Source organism: Ictidomys tridecemlineatus, chromosome 9, assembly GCF_052094955.1.
Source record: "Ictidomys tridecemlineatus isolate mIctTri1 chromosome 9, mIctTri1.hap1, whole genome shotgun sequence".
Taxonomy (NCBI): domain Eukaryota; kingdom Metazoa; phylum Chordata; class Mammalia; order Rodentia; family Sciuridae; genus Ictidomys; species Ictidomys tridecemlineatus.
This window is the reverse complement of record NC_135485.1, coordinates 122,030,070-122,057,757: the sequence shown is the minus strand read 5'-3', so window position 1 is coordinate 122,057,757 and position 27,688 is coordinate 122,030,070. Positions and strand designations below refer to the sequence as shown.

Here is a 27,688-nt window from a genome sequence, read left to right as displayed (position 1 = left end):
AGAATTGAACCCGGTGCCTCACATGTGCAAGGCCAGGGCTCTGCCATGGAACCACAACCCCAGCCCTTCTTCTGTGTTTTCACTTAGTGGTTTTATAGTTTCAGGTCTTAACTATAAGTCTTTAAACCATTTGAGTTGATTTTTATATGTAATATGAGACCAGGATCTAATTTTATTCTTCTGTATATCGATATACAGGTATTCTGGGAGCTGTGTTGTGACGCAGTGGTAGAGCACTCGCCTCGCACATGCAAGGCCCTGGGTTCGATCCTCAGCACCACATAAAAATAAAAAAATAAAATAAAGCTATTAAAAATATATATATATTTTAATATATATATACATACAGTTATATATATATATATATATATATATATATATATATATATATATATACACACACACACAGTTTTTCCAACACCATTTATTGAAAAGACTCTTCTTGTCTGACTGAGATTCTGTGTTCTAGGCATCTTTGTTGAAAATCAGTAAACTATAAATATGTGGACTTATTTCTGGATCTTCTATTCTGTTCCATTATCTATGTATCTGTTTTATGTCAGTACCATGCTGTTTTTTTAATAATAGATTTGAGGTAGATTTTACATCAGGTAATGTGATGCCTCTAGCTTTGTTCTTTTTGCTCAGATTGCTTTGGCTATTCGGGGGGAATTTGGGGTTCCAAATTTTAGGATTACTTTTCTATTTCTGTGGAAGATGTCACTGTAATGTTGATAGTATTGCAGTGAATTTTTAGATGGTCATTTTAACAATATTCTTCCAATCCATGAACATGGGATATCTTTTCATTTACTTGTGTCACCTTAAATTTCTTTCATCACTGACTTACCATTTTCAGTGTACAGATCTCACCTTCTTAGCTAAATCTATTCTTAAGTTGTTGTTTAAATTTTCTTTAGCTTTATATTCTAACCCAGAGTCTAGTCAAAAGACAGCACTCAGTGTGTAATAATATAGCTCAAAAAACATTTCTAGCTGGGCACCGTGGCCTATAATACCAGCAGCCCTGGAGGCTGAGTCAGAAAGATGGCAAGTTCAAAGCCAGCCTCAGCAGAAGCAAGGCTCTAAGCAACTCATTGAGAACCTGTCTCTAAATAAAATACAAAATGGGGCTAGGGGTGCGGCTCAGTGGTTGACCCTGAGTTCAATCCCTGGTACCAAGAAAAAAAAAAAATTCTAGGACACCTGGTTCCTAATAGGCACTATGCTATTGATGAAAGTATATGAGAATTCTTCCCTCAAAGAGCTTACAGTTTGTATGACTAACTCACTCTTTTATGATGGGCCATATTATGGCTACAGAAATAAGAAGGAATTTAAAGCAGGAGTGGAATGATTGAGTAGGATGTAGCCAAATTGATGGGTGAAAATGGCATCTCAAGCAGAAGGACCAGTGTGAAGAGAATAAGGAGGTAAAGAGAAAACATGATTGATGGTTTCAGATCATGCACATCTCATGCAGAGTGAGCAGGAAGGTAAAAGGATGCCGTTGGACAAATCCATGCTGGAGCCCAGTGTTTGTTTGTTTCTTTCTTTCTTTTTTCTTTTTATTTTTTGGTAATATTTATTTATTTATTTGTTGTTGTAGTTGGACAGTTTGTTTTTTTTTTCTTCTTTATTCCTGGACATTGAAGCCAGGAGTGTTGTACCTCTAAACTATATACCCAACCTTTTAAATTTTGAGACAGAGTCTTACTAATTTGTGCAGATTGACCTCAAACTTGTGATCCTCCAACCTCAGCCTCCTGAGTTACTGGGGTTATAGGTGTGCACCACCATGCACAGCTTTCCACTGCTTCCCGAATGACATCAGTGTTCTCCTTCCTGGGTATCTTTGTCTCTGGAATGTTTTCCCCATGTTATCCTTCTCCCAACGATTACCTTCTATTTTAGAATCCACAGTGATATTATTTATGCCTGGGTCTTATGACCTAACAAGGCTGTAGATTCCTTGAGGTCAAAGATAATGTCATTAACATCCCACCCCCCCACACACATACTCAGAAGACAGTAGTAGTGTTGCATAAGAACTATGTCTCTTTGAGAAGGATCAAGTCACGGTGGACTGCATGATTTCACTTTCCTCCTTAATTTCTCTCTCACTATCAGGGCCCAGTTCTGATAATGTTAGACAATGTCAAACAGGGATGGCCCAGGAACTTACTTTTTCAATGTATTGTACTTTTGGCTACACATGGGTAGGTTTTATATTAATAATGACAAGAGTTCAACTTTCTTGTTCAGTAACACTTTCATGTTAGAACTTCAGGTTCTTAGTGCATAATAGAGCATTTATGGTTTGGACAATCTCTCCGTGCATGTGCTGGAGACAGCTGCATGTATTCCTGAAATCAGCCAAACTCAACTGCACCTGTGAGGTGGCAACCACGAGTCTGCTGTCCCCTCGGCTTATCTCAAGTGTACTAAGCTTCTTGTGGCACTAATTTTGTGCATAAGGGTGCATAGTTTTATAAAATCTATATTAGGGTTTCCATCACCACCGCAAATACATGTGTCAATTTTGTGTATTCATGAAAGTGAATCATCCCTTTGTGGATGAGGTGAAGGATTTTCAGGAGTAATTGCAATTCGCATTCTCACCATCTTCATTCCTCCTCCAGCCCCCTACTTAGATGTGGCTCTGCTCTGTGAGCACTTTCTATGCTAAGCTGAGGTAGAAAAAGAAGGATGCAATCCTGGAGGAGGCCTCAGTTTAGAAGATAGAGTGTTAAAAACTTAGTACCGGGGCTGGGGTTGTGTAGAGCTGCTAACCCTCACCCTAACCCTTAAGTATGAATCAAGGCATGAAAGTCAGGGCGGGCCAGTTAAGGAAACATTCCTACAGATGACATCTAAACATCAACTGGCTTTGAGGAGGAACCTTTCAAGTGGAAGGAGGAAAAGAGTCTTTCAGATAATGGAGAGCAGGTACAAAGGCACGAACGTGAGAAACTGGTTAGTTGGAGGAACTGTAAATGATTCCATCATCCTGAAGCATCAGATGAGGTGAGATGCAAGCAGAGACCAGCTTATGTTTCCCTGATCAGCAGTTGGGACTTGTTCTGTAAACCTGTTTTCCTTGGAGTGTAGTCCACAAGCCATGCACATCTGAATGTCCCAGGGTGCCTGGTAAAAATGGAAATTCTTGAATTCTGAACCGCACGTCCAGAATTTGAATCTCTGCAGAAGGACTGTGAGTCTGCATTCTGCAGGCTTCATTGACATTTACACACAATGAAGTGGGAAAAACACAGCTCTGTAGGTTGTGGGGAGGAGGCACTGAATGATGTAGTGTCATGTCATGACTTACTGAGATTTTGACTTTCTAGAGTACCTGAGGACAGTAGGAGATCTATTGAGAATGTTGACCTGGAAGCAGAGAGACTAATTAAGAGTGACATAATGGAATAGACAGGAAAGAGCAGATTTGTAAAATGCCTAGGAGAGAGAGGGCAGAAATTGGTGATGAGTTTGAACTCCCAGCTATGGGACTTGGGTGTTATAGGGATGGGGGGCAATAGTGTGGGTAGTTAACACTGCAGGCTCTGAGCTAGGCTGTCCTGAGTCCCAGTCCCCAAAGTTACTTAAACTCTCAGTGCCTTCATTTCCTCTATAAAAGAGAGAAAAAAGCCGGGCATGGTGGTACACACCTTCAGCAACTCAGGTGGCTGCAAAAGGAGGATCACAAGTTCGAGGCCAGCCTCAGCAATTTAGCCAGACCCTAACAATTTAGTAGCAAACAAAACCAGCTCATGGCTTCTAATCAGCAAACTCTAATAGTCTGGGGAAAAGAATCATCATCAACAGATGGGAGACTGTGTCTCAAAATAAAAAACAAGAAGAAGGACTGGGGATGTAGCTCAGTGGTAAAGCACCCCTGGGTTCAATCCCCAGTGCAAAAAAAAAAAAAAAAAGAAAGAAAGAATTTTCTTCCTAAGGGGGTTTTGTGAGGATTAAATGAATTTAATACACAGCAAAGCTTAGACAAGGCTTGGTACTGAATAAAACCTCAATAGTTTTAGGGAGGCAAAGTAAATGGGACTAATTAATAAATTATTCTTAGTTCTAGTATAGAAATAATAACTAAGATAAGTAGCTAAGAAGACAGGAAGAGCTGAAAACCTGACCGTCTCGGTGTGAATTCCAAGCTGCTACTCGTTAGCCATATGACTTGGGAAAAATTGGCCTCTCCATGCCTCAGTTTCTTCATCTGTAAAATGGGGACGACATTAATGCATTTCCTCCTGTGTGAAGGATTAAAAGAATGCATGTAAAGGCTTAGGACAATACAGGCGCAAAGCAGGGACTTGATAAATGTCGATTATCATAGTTGGTGTCATCATCCACCAAGCTAAGATAAGAAAGAAGGCGAGCAAGAACGTTTCAGTTCTAATCCAGATAGACAGTATGGAGTGTGGATTTGGAGCTCAACAAAGAAGTCAAGGCTAGAGAGGTCCATTTAAATGAAAAGTAGAAGTTCCTTTAAACCATGAGCTTTAATGAAATGTCAAAGACAGAAGTTGTGGCTCAAGGAAGAAAAGATGGGGAATGGATGCAGGAGAGAGAACATGTATTCTCTGAACCAGGAATATGCTGTATGTCATCTCACTTAAAATCCTTAGTACGTAGGATTTCTATATGTCATTTCACTTAAAATTCTTAGTAGACATAATATTCTTGCAGGTCCTAATGCAATATAATACACCTACTGTGAGACTGTGAGTCTCAAAATGAAAAACAAGAAGGAGGACTGGGGATGTAGCTCAGTGGTAAAGCACCCCTGGGGGTGTAGAACTGGGGCCAGTTCATACTGGCCTTGCCATGGTTTCATGTTGGTGGTTTGAAATGTGCCACAATAGGAGCATTAGGGATATGGAAATGGGCAAATGCTCCAATCAGAGCCCTCCTCCACCCTCCCAGCCGCTACCCTGGGGAGCCAAATTACCATGACATCATATAATTATCCTTACCACTGAAGAATTAGAGGCTTAGAGAAGTGAAACTTATGCCCTTTGAATGCCCTTTAACTACTGTGGTTTTCCAAAGTTGAGCTATCGGGCACCTCCCATGCCTCAAAACTTGTTTGTCCATGGAGTGAGTTACTGTGGGACTCTCATTGTATTGGGAAACAATCTGAATGAGTTTAGAGAAGTAGCCTAGAGCACCTCTTGATGATGATTCCTTGAACTCAGGGATTCTTTCCCCCAGACTATTAGAGTTTGCTGGATTAGAAGCCTGAGCTGGTGTTGTTAGCTACTAAAGAAAGTCATTGGAGCTGGGGATTTGGCTCAAGCGGTAGTGCACTCGCCTGGCATGCATGCGACCCAGGTTCCGAACCTCAGCACCACATACAAACTAAGATGTTGTATCCACCGAGAACTAATATTAAAAAAAAATTCTCTCTCTGTCTCTCTCTCTTTAAAAAATAAATAAATAAAGTAATAAATCAAGTGTAAATTAATATTTTTAAAAAAAGAAAGAAAGTCATTGAGCAACAGGGGAACTGGAAGATGTGAGGGGGAGGGGAAGAATTACAGCTGAATTGTTTGAAATTGTGTGATTCATACGCCATACCTTTATATGTTGATGGAGAGTTGAATGGAACACTCATTTGTACTCTGCGAGGTGTAATTTAAAATGGGTGTGTAAAGCCACTTCTTAGCATGCATTCAGAGGAAGATGCATTTACCCCGGCCTTACCTCAGCAAGCCACCACCCTCTCCCTAAAATATGTGAGGAGGAAGGTCATGCTGATTTGACACCTAAGGTCATTATAGGAACCCTGCCCCACTCCTCAAGAATCTCATCCGTGTTAGTCAGCGTTCCATGATTATAACAAACTCCATGATTATAATCAACTAAAAAAGAGCAAAGATTTATTTTGGCTCCACATTTTGGAGATTCCAGTTCATGGTCATCTAGCTTCTTTGCTTTGGGGCCTGTGGCCAGGCAGCAGCTGTGAATGAAGCTGCTCACCCCATGGCAGTGAGGAAGCAGTACCCCTGGGGTTCCAGTATCACCCCGGCCCAAGGCATGTCCTCGATGACCTGACTTCCTGCCACTAGGTTCTACCTCCTAAGGGTTCCACCACCTTGTAATAGCACCACAGGCTGGGGGCCCAGACATTCAAGATGCTCACAGAAGCACCACAGTATAGAGTGCTGCAATGATTAGGGCAGATGCTGCTCCTGGCCTCAGGGAGCTTACAGTCTAGCCAGGAGTACAGAAAGGCAGTTAAAATGCTGTGTGATAGGGATGGAGTTTTCTAAAGGATATTAATAGAAAAATATGACCAGCATGAGCCTAGAGCGTAATTACCTTTACCTCTGAAACCTGGTATTTTAAAGTCTAATTAGAAAGAAGCAATGTAAATGTTGGAAAAATTGTTACATAAAGGGTCAGGAGAACCCGGTTTTATTCTTCCCACTGTCACTAACTACCTGTGTGATGTGGCTAGCTTCAACTTGCTCATCTATAAAGTGGAAATGATAGTATCTGTTCTGCTAACTCATGGGATTATTATAAAGAGTTCATGAGATAATGTACATGAAGTGCTATGAACACATTCAAGTATTTCATTTTCCCATGCTGTAACGTGGCCTGTCTTTTTCCGCGCTCGTTCATTCAGCAAACATCTGTGACCCACCTGCATGGCTGACGAAACTGTTAGAGGCGACATGTGGCTCGGTTAGATTTTGTTGCACTATTCCATTCAGAGTATTTTTGCTTTATTGAGCATGAATTTTCACCCTAAGTTGGAGTGGGTAGTGAGAGGGAAACTGCATCTGTTGATCCCCATTCAATGCACGGGCTCACCTTCCTTCTGTCATCCTCCTGGAAGGGCGGGTAGAAGTGACCTGGAAGGGCGGATAGAAGTGACCTGGAAGAACACGGGTGAGAAGCTTTGGACTTAAAACTTCACTTTATGCTTCATAGATTAGTTTAGCATCTGGAAAAACTCCTTTAATGACCTTATGGGATTATTGCTAAATTGTTCATAGATCCTTTCAAAATTCACATTATTCATTTTTCCAGCCGCTGGATAACCATCAAATGAAATCTTTGACATCAAAGTAGACAGAAAAAAAAAAAATCTTGTAAGTACACACTCTTGCAGCAGTGTGTTCACTTGCGACCTAGTTCCATTGCTCTGGTGACCTAGTATTGGCAGCTACTGAGCCCCTCACATCAGGTGGACATAGGCTCTCCTTCCCCTGAGTCTCAACAGTATTAGTAGAGAGTCTAATTGTCTTCCAAATGCAATTATTTCCGATTCTACTGAGGCTCAAAAAGAATGTTTATGTCTCCACATCACACGCACAAAAGTGCATTTTTGTTTCTATATTTCCTCTGTCTTGCAGCATCACTTCCATGATTCCAGAAGGCAAGCGGGATCTTTCTGACTTCTACTTAACTATTTTCTCCATTTCCCCCTTTTCTTTTATCTACTGCTGCTGTCTGCGGAGTCTTTCTGAGTGATAGAGCTTTGTCTTTAGCAACAGACAGAAGATCAAATGAGGGAGGGTCGAAGGCATTTTGTCACTGCCTGGACCAAAAGCACAGCACAGCAAGTCAGTGTTTCTCTACTCCACACGGGTCTTCCTGCGCACCCTCTCCCCCATTACATTTCAGTATTTCTTTCTTTCTTTTTAATATTTTTTACTTGTAAATAATATCTGTATTTTATTTAGTTTTTATTTTTCCGTGGTGATGAGGTAGGCAAGCGCTCTACCACTGAGCCCCAGCCCCAGCCCCAACATTTAGTATTTCTTACCTCTACCTCTGCGCCCTCCAAGCCCCAGGTGCACCTCCAATTCTGTGTAAGCAACGATCTACAGCAGCCTGGGTTTTCTTTACAGAGTCACTTCTTCTTTTGTTCATGTTCCAATGAGAGTTCTAAGACACTTCTTTCAACTATGTTTCTTTAACTGGCCATGCATTTCTCATTTAGCAAAATTCACTCACTGCTTTTGCTTATTAAATGTTTTTTAAAAAATTTTATTTTTGTTCTTTGGAAGTCCTGACCTTTCCTCTACTACCTTTTAACAGTATTTCTAGACTGAATGTTGTAGAACTCATCCTTTTTGTGGTCCTTCAGTTGTGCTGTATCTGTTGCTCAGTTATATAGAAATCGGGAGAAATGACCAAAAATGAATAACACGTTAGTACACATCCCCTTAAAGGGCTAACCACCCCTTCCTCTGCCTTCTACCACCAGATGCCTTCACACCTTATTTATTTATTTAAAGATGGGGGTCTAGCACTGTTGCTGGCCTTGAACTCCTGCCTCAGTCTCCTAACTAGCTGGGAGCACAGGTGCACCACCATGTCCGGCTCCAGCATATCATTTTTAAAGCATGTTCCCTGATGCCATATTCCTGTGTATCCAGGGTGTTCTGTGTGGATCAAATATAAAAGATCCCCTCTTCAGGCACATTTGAAATAAAATAGTATGGTTTCCTTCACAATGTAGGATAAAGCTCTTTGGAGGAGTTGGGCCTCACAAGTTTCCTTTCATCCTAGTGAGAGTAGCCGAGATGCAGAAGTAGTGAAAAGACCTGATGTGACTTCAATCAGGTGACGGCCATGTGGGTCTAGTGAGAACCAGCCCATTTGAGATCCAAGCAGCTCTGCTGTAATCCATCACCAGATTCATTTCTTAAACCCAAAAATCTGTTTCAGGAGAGCTGATGCTCAGGATTCCCAGGTGGCGCTTCTGCAGGTGTTAGACGTCAGCCAACCTCGGTGGGTCCTTGTGTACGGGTCCTCTTGTCCTCCTTCCTAAGGCACAGTGTTGGTGTCTAAAAATAAAATCATCAAATGGCTCTTTTGAGTATAAAACTCAGTTATAAAACCCAAGACATAGTTTTCTTTCTCAAGCAATTAAAATTTACACCTCCTTCTGGATCATTTGTTCTGGAACAAAGCTTACTCTGTTTCCATCCATTGATACTTATATAGTTCTATTGAAGTAAATTATAAAAACATCTTTTGAAACAAAAACAGATAACTGTTAACCTATAGGTGCTATTGCTTTTCTTCCCCCCGCCTTATCTGTCCCTTTAAAAAAAGGAGTCTAGCTGGGGGCAGTGGTCCATGCCCTTAAATCTAGCCACTCAAAGGGTTGAGGCAGGAGGATCACAAGTTCAAGGCCAGCCTCAGCAATTTATCAAGGACCTAAGCAACTTAATGAGACCCTGTCTCAAAATAAAAAATAAAACGGCTAGGATTGTAGCTCAATGATGAAATGCCTCTGCATTCAATCCTCAGTACCATTAAGAAAATGAAAATAAATAAATAAATAAATAAAAAGACTTGGGAGGTAGCTCAATGGTAAAGTGCCCCAGGGTTCAATCCCCAGGACCAATCAAAAAAAAAAAAAAAAGGATGAGAATATTTCCTGTATTAATTTCCCTTTGTCTTTCTAATTTTCTTAATCTGGAAAGTACCCTGTTGGGATACCTTTTTTAATTTCAGGAAGAATACACAGTTATTGAGATCTTGAATCTTAGAAAATAATGCATAAATGGATCCAGTATATGCAAATCAGCCTGCCCTTTCATACTATCTGTGGTCTTACAGTTTGTTAAATGCTCTGAAAATCAAGGGCCTAGTTTTCTTCTAAGAGCTACTGAGTAAGAAGGTAGAGTTTTGACAAAATTCCTAAAGTAAAGCTCCTCTCTTGTTGTATCTCATTGATTAGAATATTCATTTTTATTATTATGTCTTTGTGGAATTTGTTATGTTTTAATCAAGTAAATATGCATGTATAGATTAATATAGGAAGGTTGCATTTGCCTAAAAAATGATTTTTTTAAATTTTTGGTTGTTGGTAGACCTTTATTTTATTTATTTATTTATTTATAGATGTGGTGCTGAGAATCAGTGCCTCACACATGCTAGGCAAGCACTCTACCACTCAGCCACAACCCCAGCCCTAAAATAGTGATCTTGCAAAAACTTTATTGGTCTAGAAGTAAAGTTCAGTAGCATATGGGTTAAGTCATGGAGGAAGGGATCTCATTTTTTAAAAAAGTATTATTTAAACACCGTGTAGGGGCTGGGAATTGTATAGCTCATTCTAACACACATAAGGTCCCAGATTCAATCCCTAGCCCTACAAGAAAAGGAAATATAAAATAAAAACAATGAATTCTCAGATTACCAATGGAAGCTTGAGTAATTCCTTTCTGAAACTGAGAAATCAAATTCTCTTGTGCTTGATTTTTGTGCTTTTATCATTTATTTTTAGGAACCAAAGGAAGAAATAAAGGAGAGTTTACGAATCTTCAGGGGGTAGCTGCATCTACAACTGGAAAGATATTAATTGCAGACAGTAACAACCAATGTGTCCAGGTAGAGTCCCTACTGTGTACCTTTAACTACTTATATTAATAAAACCAATAGAGTTACATATTTTCCTACTTTAGACTTAAGATTCATAGTACAAGGAAAGAGCCTTTTTTTTTTCCATGTTCGTTCACACATATTCTATCCTTTAATTTGATGTGTAAATGTAGAACAAAATCAAAATAAACAATATAAATTTTGATATTGGTTATAATCAGATTGTAGAATCTGGAAATAAGTAATTATATCTTTAAAACAATCTAGAATATTAATTCATTGCATAAATTATCAACAAATCTGTTATATACTTTAACCATTTAGCACAACATTTTTTTTTAGGAATCATATAAATGCATGCATAATGTTAGTATACATTTTAGAACATTTAAAAGAATTTTATAAGAAGTTCATAAGGCAACAACATATATTGCTAAGGCCCAAACCAGATCTAGACAACCTGGCAAGTAACACTGCTGACAGGCAGACAACTGAACTGGCCTTTCTACAGCACCACCTACGGGCCACTCTAACCCAAGCGACTGCTATCGCAATTCATTTCAGTCACTCAGTTCCCGTAAGACAAGAACCTTTTTGTGTTCATTTCACATTTATCTTTTCAATAGTCTGAACAGATCTTCACAGTACTATTCCAGAATAAATTTGTGCTGAAATTGATTAAACTATACGGATTAATGCTGCCTTTAAATCAGTGGTTGTTTTCTTTTTTAAAAATTCATTCTGATTTGTTATATGTGACAGCAGAATGCATTTCACTTCGTATTACACGTATAGAACACAGTTTTTCATATCTCTGGTTGTACACAATGCAGAGTCACACCATTCATGTCTTCAGACATGTAGTTAAGGAAAGAGCCTCTTTCTAATATTTATTTTTTGGTTGTAACTGGACACAATATCTTTATTTTATTTATTTATTTTTATGTGGTGCTGAGGATCGAACCCAGGGTGAGCGAGGCAAGCCCTCTACCACTGAGCCACAATCCCAGCTCCAAGAGCCTTTTAATGTGTCTGTAGGCTTTTCTTAAACAGTGAGGGCATGTCCTAACCTATAGTATTTATGACAGATCTCCTTGCCTGTTTCTTCCTGAGTGGTTTCTATGAACATTCCAATCAACATAAATTGTTTTACAGATATTTTCCAATGATGGCCAGTTCAAGAGTCGTTTTGGCATACGAGGACGCTCTCCCGGGCAGCTGCAGAGGCCCACAGGAGTAGCCGTGCACCCCAGTGGGGACATAATCATTGCAGATTATGATAATAAGTGGGTTAGCATCTTCTCATCAGATGGAAAGTTTAAGGTAAGCTCAAGTATCAACAGACCACTAAACCATAGAGAAGAGGAAATAGGAAATAAAAGTTGAAATGGTCTTTTTCTTTTTTAAATCCAATCCAATGTTCAACAATTCTTCTTATACAAAGACATCTGATATCTAAATTTTGTAAAATGAGAATAACAATGATTGTTTTTATAAACCTGCTCATACAGATGCTCATAAATGTGTTTTCGTTTTATAGAGCAATTAGTTTGCACAGGTACTTTTTTTAACCAGATTTAGAGGAAAACTGTCCTTATGACCCCATTTCAATGAAAAAAATCATCCTTTCGAAAAGGGTTAGGAAGAAGCAATTTATAACCCTTGCATTAACCTATAACTTGTCACATAGAAGTGCCTTCTACTTTCTTAGGCCTGAAACAGATGACATGGAAGAAACAGAATGAAACAGAATCATAAGACATGGTTTCTGCCTTCTGAAAAATGTATAAGCTCAGGGAGGAAAAAAGATAAATATACAAGAAAGGACAGGAAATAATTCATGGCAGCCTCTAATGAGTCATAAGTTATTTCATACCATCTAAAAACATTGTGCTAAGGAACATAAGATTTGAAAGGAAAAGAAAATGGAGGCTGAACTTAAAGAAAAGATGCAGGTTGAGCTACACTTTGAGGGATCCTGCCATCATTTGACCTGTTTGCTGTTACTCCCACTATTATATTTATGGAAATGTAAAAATGGTTTTGGTGTTAATCAGCTTTCTGTTGCTGTGACAAAATACCTGAGAAAGTCAACTTTAAGAGGAAGAGAGACCCATTTTGGTTTATAATTTTGAAAGCTTCAGTCCCTCGTTGTTTGGCCTTATGGTTTTATACCCATTGTGGAATCATCACAGTGGGTAAGCAGGACATAGGAAACTGCTCACTTCATAGTTGCAGGGAAGCAAAAAAAAAGAGGAAGGAGCCAGTATCCCCTTCACAGGTACATCCTGAATGCTAACTTCCTCCTCCTAGGCCCTAGCTCCCAACAGCACCACATGCTGGTGACCAAGTCTTTAACATATGGCCTGGAGAATAATTTAAGTTCCAAACCATCGCAGCTTCTATTTCTTCAATGAGTCACCAAAGACAGCCCAGTGGTAATAACAGAAATCTCTCTTCCAAGGTGTCATCCAGAATTGTTATCATCCAGTCCATTTTGTCCATTAAAAGTCTTTTTGAAGACCTTATATATTATGCCTTCCATATTTCCCTTATTCAAACTATGAGAGACTTCTGTTTGAATTGACAGTATGAACTTTTACTCAGACAAATCAAGCAACTAGAAACCCAGCTCTCTGGCTTATTAATTCTTTGGCTTTCATCAAATTATGAAACTTCCTTGAACCTCAGCAGCTGCATATTTAAAATTTGGATTAAAAAAAAACTTATAGGATCTGAGTAAGGACTAAATGAGGTTTTATTTCTGGATGTCATATGTGCCTCATACTAAATAAATATCTAAGAAATGTTCTTTTCCATGCCTTTCATAACCCATTCAGAAAAAATGAAGTCTGTCTGGGCAGCCATGATTTTGACTCCAGGATGTCATGTGGACTCCTGGTGGTCATTATTTCCAACCTAATACTCTAGAGAGGCCACTTTTCATGACCCGTTCTGGTTCCCTGATGATGGCACAAAGTTTGCTGTTAGTGTTTTGTCATCATATTTGGGTAAGACATACCCAAATGTGACAACTCTAATATGGACGCAATGAAAACTCTTGAGTGACCTCTCCAGAGCCTACATGTAGTTTGGAGGCAACCGGTTTGTTCTTGTTTCAGACTCCAGGAAAATCATGGTCTGTCTGTACCTTCAGTAGCTAAAACTGAAATAGGTTTCACATATGAAGGCAGGAGTGTGATATCTAAGAGAGAAGCCTTTCCTCAAGTAAGCTTTGTGTACACCACTGTTCCATAATCTACTGTAATATACTGTCTTCTTGGAAGAGTAGTATATACTTTACTATGTAATATATACTATATTACATGTATATTACTATGTATTATATACACTCTTCTTGGAAGAACTGGAGGCTTGGAGTTGGAATAATATTGCTATTAGTTGGAATAAATACTAAAAACCACTCTCACCCTCTGGAGGAATGGGAAATTGGATATGGTATAGTTTCTGCAGTACTCTGATTGCTGATCAGAACCCAGTGGTAAAAGGATAGCAAGCAAAAATACTTTAGTATTACAAATAGAGTTCATTCAAGTGTGAAATCTTACTATCAAGATATTGTTGCTCTTTTTCCTTCGGTAAAATTAAACAAGTGAAAGACATCTTTAACCTCACTGCAGATTCTTTCTATTCATTCCTAATAGTTGCAGAGGTGTAACATCTTATTTTTTTCCCTCTCTTTTATTCACTGATGGCTTGTGTCAAGTTTTATTCCTCTCTGCCTCCTTTAAGGTTTTACCTTTTCATCTTCCCTCCTGGCTTGAATCTTCTAGTCCATCCAGGAACCTTTGTGATCAAAACAAACACAGAATAGATATGGTGGTGGTCCCCATGGCCGCCATATTCTAAAATAGCTCGTCTCTTCCCTCTTCGATTTAAGAACTTTATTGTTCAGTTAAATACTCTCATTTGATCATTCCAAAGCCAGTTTAGAGGTTTTTGCTTTTTATTCTAACAGAGGGGATGTAGTCAATCCAGATGATTTTTATTTTACTGGTAGAATCCAGTGTAGCAAAACCAGAGTGATAGTGGAAGGTGGAAGGAAAAGAAGTTTGGGTTCAACATGTAACTAGTTCTTTTAGGTCCACCCTGGTGGCCATTACATGACAGAATGGAGGGCATACCTTATTGTCCGTTTTTGTTCTAGGTAGTTATCCATTAGGTATTGTGTGGTTGCGTCATTCTAAGTAACTGCTAGTGTTCATAACATCGGGTGGTGGTAATCAGATTGCCGGATCTGCTTTTGATCTCTGTTGACGTCCCTTCCATTCAGACATGAAAGAATTATGCCATTTCTTTACATGCCATTATGCTGTAGCCTCTTTGATCTCTGGGCTAGATTGCAGAATCAGAATCAAATTTACACAACAGATCCTTTTGCCAAGAAAACCAGGGTTTCCTTGCTCTGATTGTATTCCTTTGTCCAAAGAGATTAAATCTGAATCTCAGTCATTTATAAACTTGAAGAATAAAGGGTTGTACCAAATCTGAATCCCTACTATGAGAAAGCACCCACCCTCTGCTACTAAATTTAGAGGTCTGGGGTCGAACCTATGAGAATGTTATGAGGGGTTTGTTAATTTTTAATTTAAAAAGTTATACATGCAAATAGGCTTTTAAGATGTGCCTAAGAGTATAAAATGAACAGTGAGTGTGCCTCCTGCCACCACTAATACCGCTTTCTAAGGTAGAGACACTGGTTTCTCACTTTTCCTTACAGAAGTACCATTGTCCCTTGGTGTCCATGGGGGATTGGTTCCAGCAACCTCCCACTCCTTAGATAACAAACCTGAAGATGCTCATGTCCCTCAGATAAAATGGTGTAGAATTTGCATGGAACCTAGTCACATTCTCCTGTATATTTTAAATCATCTCTAAATTACTTATAATACCTACTACAATGTAAATGACAATGTTAATAGTGTTATGCTATATTGTTAAGGGAATAGTGACCAAAAAAAAAAAAATCTGTATAAGTTCAGCACACACACAGAGACTTTTTTCTTTTGTCTTCTAAATATTTTCAATCTGAGATTTGTTGAGTCTGCATTTGCAGCGCCCAGGATGCTTGGGCTGACTATACATACATGCCTGTGTGCATACACTTAACCCAAGTGGACTCAAGACTGTACTCCCTACTCAGTACCTTGCTTTGTTCAATAATATAGCTGAAAGAGCTCTCATAAAAACACACATAAATGTGTTTCCCTCTGACGCTGGAGGCATGGGTGCCAGTGTGACAGAGACATCCTTGAGGCAGAAGCTGTGTCTTATCTGTGTTTATTTACCACAAGCCTGGAACACAATATCGAGTACATGGTGGGTACTCAGGTCTGTAGAGCTAGTAAGTAGAGGTTAGTGCGTGAAGCAATTCTTTATGAGCGCTCTAAAACGGAGGTAGAAAAATGAGACTAAGTTAAACTCCATCTCCAACATGCATTTATATATTCACTAAATTTAATTGATTCAGGAACATAAATGAAACTTAAAGTGTTTATGATATATGGTTGATAGCAATCTCATGCTTTTCTGTCCTTTTAAAATAAAGTGAAGAGTGAAACCATTTCATCATGATTACCCACTAATAATCTAGTCTTTTAAAGTTTATTTAGTAAATACTTGTTGAGTACCTGTTATACACCAGGAAGTGGTGGATAAAACAGACGCAACTTCCACTCATGTGGAACTGAATTCTAGTCAAGGTCAGTGGCAGATGCCTGGCAGTTTCAACATCAAGAGTGCTAGGTTACAATAGCAACAATGGCTTCCTTTTAGTGAGTGCTTACTGTGTGCTCTACATTAAACCCTTTACCTACATTATTATTATTTTTTAAATTTTTGTTAGTTGTCAATGTACTTTTATTTTATTTATATGTGGTGCTGAGAATCGAACCCAGTGCCTCACACATGCTAGGCAAACACTCTCCACTGAACTACAACCCCAGCCCTACCTACATTATTTTACTTAACACATATTCCAGAAGTACCATTGAAAGTTTAATAACACAGGTTGGTGGGAGTTTTTTGACTTTTTTTTTAATAGATGAGAAATCTGGAAATTAAAGCAATTAAATTTGGGCCACATCGGGGGTGCTGAAAGCAGGTGACAGCAGCAGGACAGTTCTCTGACTCCTAACCCAGTGACTGACCTGTCACTCAACTACACCGCCTCTTTAGAAGAGGGCATTGTGACCCCAGGCTAGGAAATTCTAGAACATGTTTGGTGGTGGCGATCCCTTTTCAAAAATAAGATTTTCATATAAATACTCATAGCAGATACTAGATGTGACAAAGCCAATTTGCTGAGACAGAGATCACTGGGTGGGTGCCTGAGTACCTGCTCGGCCTGAACATTCGAACCAACGTTACTGAAACAGTGTCTGACTTCATGTTCTCTAGTGTTTTAAACTTTGAGGTCTGTACTCAGTTTCTGCACTTGTTTCTAACAGACAAAAATCGGATCGGGAAAGCTGATGGGGCCCAAAGGAGTCTCTGTGGACCGCAACGGGCACATTATCGTGGTGGACAACAAAGCATGCTGCGTGTTTATCTTCCAACCAAATGGGAAAATAGTCACCAGGTTTGGTAGCCGAGGAAACGGGGACAGGCAGTTTGCAGGTACACTCGACGGTAATACGTAAACCCCCTTTTTTATGCTTCTTCTGCTCACATTTGCATGATGGAGCATGTTGAAGACGCCACATCCCCAGGGTGTTTGCTGGCTTTGGGGAGAGATGCTGGGGATGAAATCTAAGCTGAAGCATGCTTCGATGCTTTTCAGTTACTCCACCAGTAAGTCAGACTGCAGTTCCTGTGTGGTTGCTGTGGGGTCCCAATTCACAGTGCACAAGTCTGCTCCTCAAATATTGATGTTAGGTAAAATATGCATTTAAAATAAAACATTTTAAAAATAAAACTCTTTGAGGAACAGTGGAGTAACTCCTGTTTTCCATACTGAATTTTTATTTAAAGAGCCTCTAGTTGGAATTTATTTCACCTAAGTGATTATGAGAACAAGGGTAAGGGTTCAGAATGTTTGCCAAGTGCGGGGAGGAAGTCTCTTACTTCTCTTCTGGGAGTGCCACTTAGCAATCACAAGCTTCGGTTTTCTCACATCTGCAAGAAGAGGCTGAACACAGTTCATTTTCATTTTGAAAGGATGCTTTGGGCATTTTACATTCATTTGCATAATCTTTCTTTGTGGCTTTGTCTCCAGTTCTTTGTCCTGCCAGGTTCTGAATGTCACTCCAAATTATGAAAGTGGGTTTCCTGCTCAGTTTTTTAGAAAAGAAAAATTACATACTGGAGTCTCTTTTCCAGGGCTAAGTGTCCTCATATCTTTCCTTAGTAAACACTTTTTTTTTTTTTTAGGATCCTAAAAAAAGACTAATGTATTCAGAGAAGCTGGCAGGTGTGACTTTCAGATGATGGTGTGGAGAATGAATTCTGATGCTTACTGCTGGTCCTACTTTGTTAGGGCTGCTGGAACTCTTTGCTTGATCCGGGAGAAGTCAGACTAGACAATCCCAAGTGCAGAATAACATAGGATCCACATTATCTAGAGCACAAAGGGCTGGCTATATGATCATGCAGGGATGGGGGTCTCTGGTTGTTTGTTCTTCCTTAAATAATCAAGTTAATGTATTCAGTTTGTTATTGTTATAGTAATTGCTCTGTTGCAATTATTTTTGTTGTTTTAGTCATTACATAATTTTTTTTCCATTTTTTATTGCAGGTCCTCATTTTGCAGCTGTAAATAGCAATAATGAGATTATTGTTACAGATTTCCATAATCATTCTGTCAAGGTACTATGAACACATCAGTTGTTGTTTACTTTTTTTTTTTTTTTTAAGCTGCTTTTATGGAGAGATTGGTCTGGGAGAGAACAAACATACAATACTTACATAGACACACAGAATTTAAGGAAATCAACCTCAAATGAGTAGATTTTGCTTATGCTTAAAAATGCAGATTTTCATGTGGACATACAGACTTCAAAGAGTCAAGGAATTGAACAAAATACAGTGGCAGTTGCTTTATTAAAGATGATTAGAAAATTTATCAAAGATGACCTGAAAATTAAGTTTTAAAAAACAATTTCTTGAATGTAGAAACAGAACTTTCTGAAACTTAATATTTTGTGGCTATCTGACAGATTAAAACAAAAATCATTTTTTTCAATTTTCATGAACCAAAATGCCTTTAAAATAAAATCTATTAGAATTGTGCTACAACAGACTTGGGGGAAGTGGGTTAGGAATTATGTATATTCGTATGGTATATTTCATAGTTATACCTTCACACATTTGGTATTACTTAGAAAATAATGGCCTTTTTAAATAATATAGTACATCCTTCTTACTGAGTACAGGAAGAGGAAAATTTAAACATTATTATGAGGAAAATCAAGAACTAATAAGGTAACTCAGGCATATTTCTTATGATGAGAAAACACTTATTGATCTTCTTGACCACTGACGTATGTCAGGTGGCCATGGCAGTGCTCTGACACACATATTTGGTTTTTATAAATCTTACTATTTATTGACATATTTTAATGTGTTAATTTTTAGGATGATTAGGACTAGGGATGTAGCTCAGTGGTAGAGCGCCCCCTCCACCCACTGCAGATAAGCTGCATTCCCTGTGGTCCCACTCTAAGGGAGGTGTCTAAAGGAAGAGGATGATAGGAAAATTCCCCTGGGATGGGTGGAGGAGGGGGAGGGGGAAGGGGGAGGAGGAGGAAGAGGAGGAGGAGGATAGCAAAAAGGCATCAGGAAGTGAGCATGTCCCTATCTTCAGGGGCCATAACACTGCTGTAGAATGAGCTCATATTTCTGTGAGGGGGTCGCTGTGGGACAGCTTCTATTGATCAGCTCTGATTGACACTTTTTAGAACACAGGCTGTGATCCTTCTTCCTACCCTCCATCACTCTATAGAGGAACCATTTGTTTAGCTCCAGGGCATTCAACAAGAGCAAAACCCAGAAAGATCCTCACAGGGGCAGAGGCTAGCAAATGCCTGGCATAAGTGCTGCCCTGACACCCACCCACCCACCGGAAGACAATGATTAATCCAGTTGCTCTTTTCCACCAAGCTACCTGGTGGCCTCAGAGTCTTTCCTGTCCTATGCTCTGGGCAGCCTCTATGGATCAACAGTTTGTAGTGGGACAGCTCCTATTAATCAGTCCTGACACTCTAGAAACATATGTAAGTAACCAAAGTGCTAGGCAGACAGCAATAATGATTTCATAAAAATAGGGATGTGTAAAATTCATGATTCCAGAGAAAAGATTTATAGGAGGTTGGAAGTATTTGGGAGGCCAAGGGCCCAGCTCTTGGGGGAGTGGGGGAGAGAGAGAGAGAGAGAGAGAGAGAGAATGTATTTGTATAATTAGGGCTAGGGTTATCAAGAAAAACTTTCATATCATTCAGGTATTTGACATGATGAAGATTTTGAAATCAAGAAAGAATTATTATGTTTTGAACAACTAATAATAAAAAAAAGGAATTATTGTCAGGTTTTTTTAATGCTATAAATACTTAACAAAGAGCAAGTTATAAAAATCTCAGCTCATATTTCTGCCTCTTAATATGTTTTCACCTGAGTCATTTGTAAGTAATTCAATGACTTTTAGATGGAAAACAAAATATGAGAAATTTATAGTCATTAAAGTTCTGAAAACTCACCAAGTTCTCAAGACAGTAGAGTATTTTAATTCTTTAAACCCAGTTTTCTTCTTAGTTAAGAAAGTCACAGCCATTTGTTTTTCTCTTCTCTCTGATAGCTACTGACGTGCAACTTCTCTGAAATACGTGGGCTCTTTGGTTTCCCACGTGGCAGCAGTAGTTCTGAACTCAGGTCACTTCTCTGTTGGTAAATGTAAAAACTGTGCTCGTAAGTCAGTGCTGCCAAGTAAGTCTGCTCTAGTTAGTTCTTTAGCTATTTACAGTACTTTTCCCCCCCTGACGCTGGGGATTGAACCCAGGCCTTCACACATCAGGCAAGTGCTCTACGACTGAGCTACACTTCCCAGCCCCTGCAGTACATGATTGGGGAATAGTTCCAAGACCCCCGGGGGAGCGCCCAAAACTATACAGTACCAAACTCTATATAAATACTATATTTTTCTTATTTATACCTATGATGAAGTTTAACTTATAAATAAGGCACAATAAGCCATTAACAGTAATCACTAATAATGGAATAGAACAATTAAAATGATATGAAGTTACTTATCACTTATGAACTGTTTATTTCTGGAATGTTCCACATCATATTTTCCTGCTCCAGTGGTATAGATAACTGAAACTGAAGAAAATAAAACCCCAGGTTAGGGGAGATGACTGTATATATTTTCTTTTTATTATAAAACAAGTAAGGCAAGATTCAGCATTCTCCATTATTCTCATGTGAAGAAGCAGCAGTTATGCCAAGGAAATACAGTGACTCAGATAAGTACAAACAAACTTATTATTTGTAGGAATTAATCAGGGAAAGATCAGAGAATAATAAATGTGTCTTCAACAGCATAGACACATTCCCATTGGCCTTTTTCTTTTATATATTTTATTTGTTCCCATTGGTCTTTAAAATTAGAAGGATGTGGATAAAAGGTGACAGAAAGAGTCAGGGTACTTTTTTTATGCTTTATTTTTGGGGAGGTAGAGGGTCTGTGTGTGCCGGAAATTAAACCCAGGTCCTGGAACATGCTACGCAAGTTCTGTACCACTGAACCACACCCCAGTCTTCAGTCAGGGAAAACTTAAAATGCCATAGTGAAAGCTGGTGTTCTTATGTCTGTTCCTTGTGAAGACAAAGAGGTCCTCAAAGGTTCTGAGCTCATCCTCAGATTAGATCTACGCTCACATATGGTGAACTTTCTCAGGCCACATTTAAGTCATCTCTACTCTAAAGGGACCTGGAGTGTAGTCCTTTTGGATTTGTTAGTGACTGTCTCTGTGCATCTAGACATCATGGTGATGGATGTTTAAAATCAAGTCTCAAGAGACATTTCAGAACCATTAAGTATCATCTAAGCATCAAGATAGAATTATATTTACTGTAGTGTTATCATTAAAATGTTAATGATAACATTAACACATTAAAATGTTAATTATCTCAAAATCAGTACTCTGTATTATATATAATATATATAAAATATGTATACACACATACACAAACATATATATATATAACATAGTAACACTGTATTAATAAAAATATTTACTTAACCACAGCAAATCCCATTGCTTGATCACGAATTCAAAGCCAGCCTCAGCAACTTAGCAAAGCCCTAAGCAACTCAGCAAGACTCTGTCTCTAAATGAAATATAAAAAAAGGGCTGAGGATGGGCCTCAGTGGTTAAGTGCCTCTGAGTTCAATCCTCAGTACCAAAAAGAAAAAAGCGTTCTATTTATCCCCTCACTTCTAACAATCTCTGTAGGTTCTGTGGGTCAAAGCCTTAGAATCATATAGACTACCTATATTAACTGGAATAAATCCTTTGGTTACTCTTCACCTGCTTCCATTGTGCAAGTGGCTGTGCATTCACACACACACACACACACACACACACACACACACACACACACTGAATCTCCTCTTGTATGGAGTCCAGCCTCCGCTTTCTTGTTATGTGATGTAAGAAAACAGTAATAGATTCTGAGCTTTCTGACCTAACAAAAACCCCCTCTCTGGTCTAAACTGAATGACTTTCTATCCCACTGGAAATACAATCTCCATTCTTGAAATTGAGCTGTTTAAGTCAGAAAGAATAATATTGCTGAAAATTATAGCTCTACTTACTCATACCACCTTATATTTGTATTTTATGATTTATAACAAAAGTATTTTTCACATCAGTACTAGATATAAACCATAAAAAAGAGAAGAGTGACTTAAATAAATTATGAATCAGGTTTCTGTAGTACGTTGAAGAACCATAAGTGATAGACAGCTTCAGGTTGTAGATTTACTTTTTTCCCCCCAGAATGCCTTATATTACAGGTTTTGTTGCAAGTAACCTGTTCAGAGAGAGATTTTTTAAGTCCCCGATGTTGGGTCCATGATTTTAATGTAAAACAATTTAAAAATATTTCCACAGGTGTTTAATCAGGAAGGAGAATTCATGTTGAAGTTTGGCTCCAACGGAGAAGGAAATGGGCAGTTTAATGCCCCCACAGGTGTAGCAGTGGATTCGAATGGAAACATCATTGTGGCAGACTGGGGAAACAGCAGGATCCAGGTACAATGAACACTCATCATGTATATGGTTAGATGTTAGGATTTGTTCAAAATGAAGAACTGGCTGTCCCCCAGATTGGGGGTGTTTTCCTTTCTCCACTGGTTAAGTCACCAGAAGGACCAAACAATGCAAGCTGGACTAGACCAAAGGCACATGCCTACAGCAGGAGATCCTCTATTTCAGGGCTTTCAACGTGGATCCCATAGAACCCCAATTTAGGTTCATTTATGGATGGAATTCAAAAGATTCATTGAGCATAAATACTACATTCTTATTTTTACTAATTTCTGAGTGAAAATTGTCATTTCCCTTTATTTGTTAACAATCTAAGGTAACAATCCACAGTAGTTTTAGTAATACCTATGATTTTGTCACCAAGAAAAAAAATCAAAAGAAATTTTTATGTCACATTACATTTGATGCAGACACCCCCAGTTGTCACTTATACTCATCATTACCATAAAATTATAGTAATTATTAAGCCTTTAGCTATTCCTTGTTATTTAGTGTTTCAATTTAAAAAGCACACATAAGCCAGGTGCAGTGGCGCATGCTTGTATTCCCAGAGGCAAGAGGATTGGAAGTTCAAAGCCAGCCTCAGCAACTTAGCAAGGTCCTAAGCAACTTAGACTCTGTCTCTAAATGAAATATTAAAAGGGCTGGGGATGTGACTTAGTGGTTAAGTGCTCCTGGGTTCAATCCCTGCTACCAAAAAAAGAGAGAGAGAATTCTGTAAACACTCTACATATTACAGATTTAACTGCTTAGATAAAATGGACAATTTGTCAGAAACTACAAATTCTATAACTCACTCAGTATGAAATAAATAATTTGAATAGCCCTATAACTGTTAAGGAAATTTAATTCATAATTTTCAAACTCTCCAGAAAGAAATGTCAGGGTTCAGATGGTTTCACTGAAGAATTCTACTGAATGTTTAAAGAAAAATTAATGCTAATTCTACATAGTTTCTTCCAGAAAACAGAAAACAAGGAAACACTTTCCCAACTCACTTTCAATCCTGCTGCTGAAGTTGTGATAGCAAAATCAGACACAGACAATACAAAAAACAAAACTACAGACATACGTATTCCTCATAAATATACTGAGTTCATCCCAGAATTTTTAACAAAATACTGAGAAATGGAATTCAGCAATATGTAAAAATCCCTCTATGACCAAGTAGAGTTTATTCCAGGGATGCAGGGCCAGCTTAGAATTTAAAAATCAGTCAATATTAATCTACCATATTATAAGTCTAAAGGAGAAAAATTATGATATTAATTGATGCAGAAAAAACATTTGACAACATTTGATACACTTTCATGATGGAATAAAGACTCTTTCTCTACTTGATAAAGAACGTCTGTGAAACCTTTGGTTAGCAGCTTTCTCTTGGGTGAACATCTGAACACCTTTCGTATATAATCGGGGACTAAGCAAGGATGTCTGTCCTCACCATCCTTATCCAACATAGTACCGGAAGGTTCAGCCAGCACAATAAAGAAGAAATAGGAAATGAAAAGTTGGAAAGGAGAAAATTTAAAACTTTGCATGTTCGCAAATAAAGGATTATTTACATGAAAAATGCCAAGGAATCTCTAAAAGTTTCCTAGAACTAATAGAGGAGTTGTGCCAGATCACAGAATAACAGATCAACATAACAAAAATCAGCTGTACTAGTGTGCTTCCAATGAGCACGTGGAAGCCAAAAATTCAAAATCCAATACCATTTACAATTGCAAAAGAAAAAGAAAAATTGAAATATTTAGGTATAATAACAAAATATATCCAGTATTTATATGCTGAAAACTATAAAATGCTCATAAAAGAAGATCTAAATAATAAAGGGATAGACAAAGGATGTTCACGATGACAAGACTCAACAGGGATGGATCAACGTGAAGCACCATCAACTGACTCCAATTAATATACAGGTTTTTAACACAAAATCTAAGCAGTATTTTTTTGTAGATAACAAAAAAGATTATTTTAATATTTATATGGCAAAGCAAAGAAACAGGAATAGCTAAAACAATATTGAAAAAGAAAAATAGATTGAGATGAATTGCTTCTCTGGATTTCTATATACCTGCATTAATCAGCCTGTGTGGTACTGGTGGAAGGACAGACACATCCACAGGACACAATCCAGAAATGGCCCCCACACGTATGGCCAACTGATTTTTTTGAGGAAGACATAAGAGCAATTCAATGGATGAATGACAGACACCCTTTTCAACAAATGGGACTGTCGAAAGTAAGATAACCACTAAGGCAAAATAAATAAATCTCATAAAAAAATTATCTCAAAATGGATCATAGGCTTAAATGGAAAGCTAGAAAACTTTTTGGAGATTGTGTTTTAGAAAACAAACTTTTAAAAGATTTTAGGAGAAACTCTTGGAGACCTAGGGCTTGGTGAAGAGGTTTTTAACAGGATGCCTAAACTACTATGCATAAGGGGAAAATCAATAAATTAGACTTCATCAAACATAAACATCTGGATCTGTAAAAGAGATAAGGCTAAAAATAGAGGCAAACAGACATGGGAGAAAATATTTACAATCCACATTTTTTTTCCAACTTTTTTTATTGGTGCATTATAGTTATACATAATGGTAGAATTTGTAGTTACATAGTCAAACATGCACACAGTGTAACAATATAGTTTGGCCAATATGGGTTCCCAGTATGTCGCCCCTGCCCTCCCCCATCCTCCCATGCCCTGTTCCCTTTCCTGTTTTTATTATTTCTCTTTGATTTTCATGAGATCCCCTTCCCCACCCTTTCTGTCCCTTTTTCCTCTCTAGCCTTCACATATTCAAACCACACTCCTGATGAAGGGCTTACACCTTGTGTGGGTAAAGACTCAGAACTGCCAGGTGCAGTGACACATGCCTGTAATCCCAGCAGCTCTGGAGGCTGAGGCAGGAGGATTATGAACTCAAAGCCAGCCTCAGCAACTTAGGGCTGTAAGCAACTTAGGGAGACCCTGTCTCTAAATAAAATATAAAAATAGTCGGGGGATGTGACTTGGCGGTTAAGCACCTTTGGGTTCAATCCTTGGTAAGGACTCTCAGAACTCAACAATAAAATAACCAATCTAATTAGAAAGTGGACAAGAGAGATAAAGAGAAGTTTCATTGAATTGATGTTGAACATGAAAAGATGTTCAACATCATTAGACATTAGAAAAGTGCAGATTAAGACCATGATGAGGTACTATTGCAATCATATTTGAATAGCTAAAATTAAAACTATTGATAATGCCAAATACCGGTGAGAATGTGGGGAAATTAGATCTCTACTACATTGTTAGTGGGAATACATAATAGCACAATCAACCTTGAAAATAGTTTGGCAGTTTCTTTAAAAAACTATAAACATATACTTACTATGCAATCCAGGAGTTGCATTACTGAGAGTGTATCCCAGAGAAATGAAAACTAGGTCCACATAAAAGCTTATATGCTGTCATTCATAGAATGTATATTTGTAATAGCCCCAAACTGAATTAACCAAGATGTCCCTCAGTAGATTTATGGCTAAACAAGTTGTGATATTTCCACACTATGGAATACTACTCAGCATTTAAAATAGGCTAATGATACACTCAATAGGTTGGATGCATCTCAAGGGCACTGTGGTGAGTGAAAAAGCCACTTTGAAAAGGTCACATAGTACTTGATTCCATTTATGTAACGTTCTAAAAATGACAAAATTATAGAGAGGGAAAAAAGAGGAGTGGTTGTGAGGGCAGCAGGACCAGGGTAGTCGGGTAACTCTCAAGGAGTAGCAAGAGTAAGGTCTTCATGAGGATGTAATAGTTCTGTTGATTAATTGGTTACATTCCAGAAATGAAAAAAAAAAGCACTAAAACATAATTCTTTACATGAAGAACAAAGCTTTTGGATCCTCAAGTTGAAGGAAGACTGTTCTCTAGTTTCTCTGTGTTCATACCTTCATGGATCTAAATACATATTTCCAGATGGCACTATTCATCCTTGCTAATGTGGCCCTGTGTGTTTCTGAAAACCCAGGGTGCACTGTCAAATCCAGCTACTTTCAGGTGTCTCTGTGAGGACAGCTTCCATCATCAGTTTGAATATGAAACAGGTACTTCCTCAGGAAAAGAATTGAGACTATAAATGTTACACAAATGCTTTGATTTCTCCAGTATACTTACTTACCTTGCTTAATTATCCCAGAGGACATCTATATTGAAAGAGATATTCTGTATCTCATATGAGAACTATGTCAAGGGTCTAATGTACCACAGAACTAAACCAAGTTCACTAAATAGGACTATATGGGACCATCAGTGCTAAAAATTGTGGCCCTCATAGCACCACTAGTTACACTGCCTTTTAAAACACTATGTGTGCCAGCGGAAGTGGTGACACATGCCTGTAAATCCCAGTGATTAGGAGACTGAGGCAGGAGGATCACAAGTTCAAAGCCAGCCTCAGCAACTTAGCAAGGCCCCAAGCAATTTAGAGAGACCCTCTCTCAAAAAAATTTAAAAAGGGCTGGGGATATGTCTCAGTGATGTAATGCTCCTGGATTCAATCCTGAGTTAAATCACTACCAAAAAAAACCACCACCAACAACAACAACAACAAAAACGCCATGTGGGCCAAAGAAAGTGGTATATGGTCAAAACAAACCAGCCTGATTCTGGTAAAGAAAAAGCATAAGGACCTCAATTTGTTCCTTTTATTTTATAAGAAGGTTATTAACCAAAAAGAAGACCTTTTCCATATCTAAACATACACATTGAACCATGGACTTCGTACAATTTATTCTTTTTTGGGAAAAGCAAAAAGAAATCTCGATTTTTGCCATAGCCCATTGTGACTCGGGATCATTCTTTGATCTAGTTGCTGATTTTTCTCCTGTAAGAGTGGGCGTGAGCCAGGTGAGGTGGTCCACACCCATAATCCCTGCACCTCAGGAGGCTGAGGCAGGAGGATCGCAAGTTCAAAGCCAGCCTCAGCAAAGATGAGGCGCTAGGCAACTCAGTGAGACCTGTCTCTAAATAAAAA

At 38.5% G+C, this 27,688-nt stretch overlaps 1 protein-coding gene across 15 annotated transcripts in view; it reads left to right on the top strand.

Moving 5' to 3' along the window:
• Trim2 (tripartite motif containing 2) overlaps positions 1 to 27,688 on the top strand; it is a 184,899-nt gene that overhangs the window by 151,961 nt on the left and 5,250 nt on the right. For 14 of the 15 annotated variants that reach the window (XM_078022018.1, XM_078022023.1, XM_078022020.1 and 11 more), the window contains exons 7-11: positions 10,274 to 10,377; positions 11,524 to 11,691; positions 16,839 to 17,007; positions 18,125 to 18,195; positions 22,500 to 22,640. In XM_078022018.1, the coding sequence (XP_077878144.1) occupies positions 10,274 to 10,377; positions 11,524 to 11,691; positions 16,839 to 17,007; positions 18,125 to 18,195; positions 22,500 to 22,640 (653 nt within the window). Of the gene's footprint in view, positions 1 to 10,273; positions 10,378 to 11,523; positions 11,692 to 16,838; positions 17,008 to 18,124; positions 18,196 to 20,179; positions 20,511 to 22,499; positions 22,641 to 27,688 lie in introns of those variants that run through there. The other variant, XM_040293177.2, reaches the window with a different exon arrangement.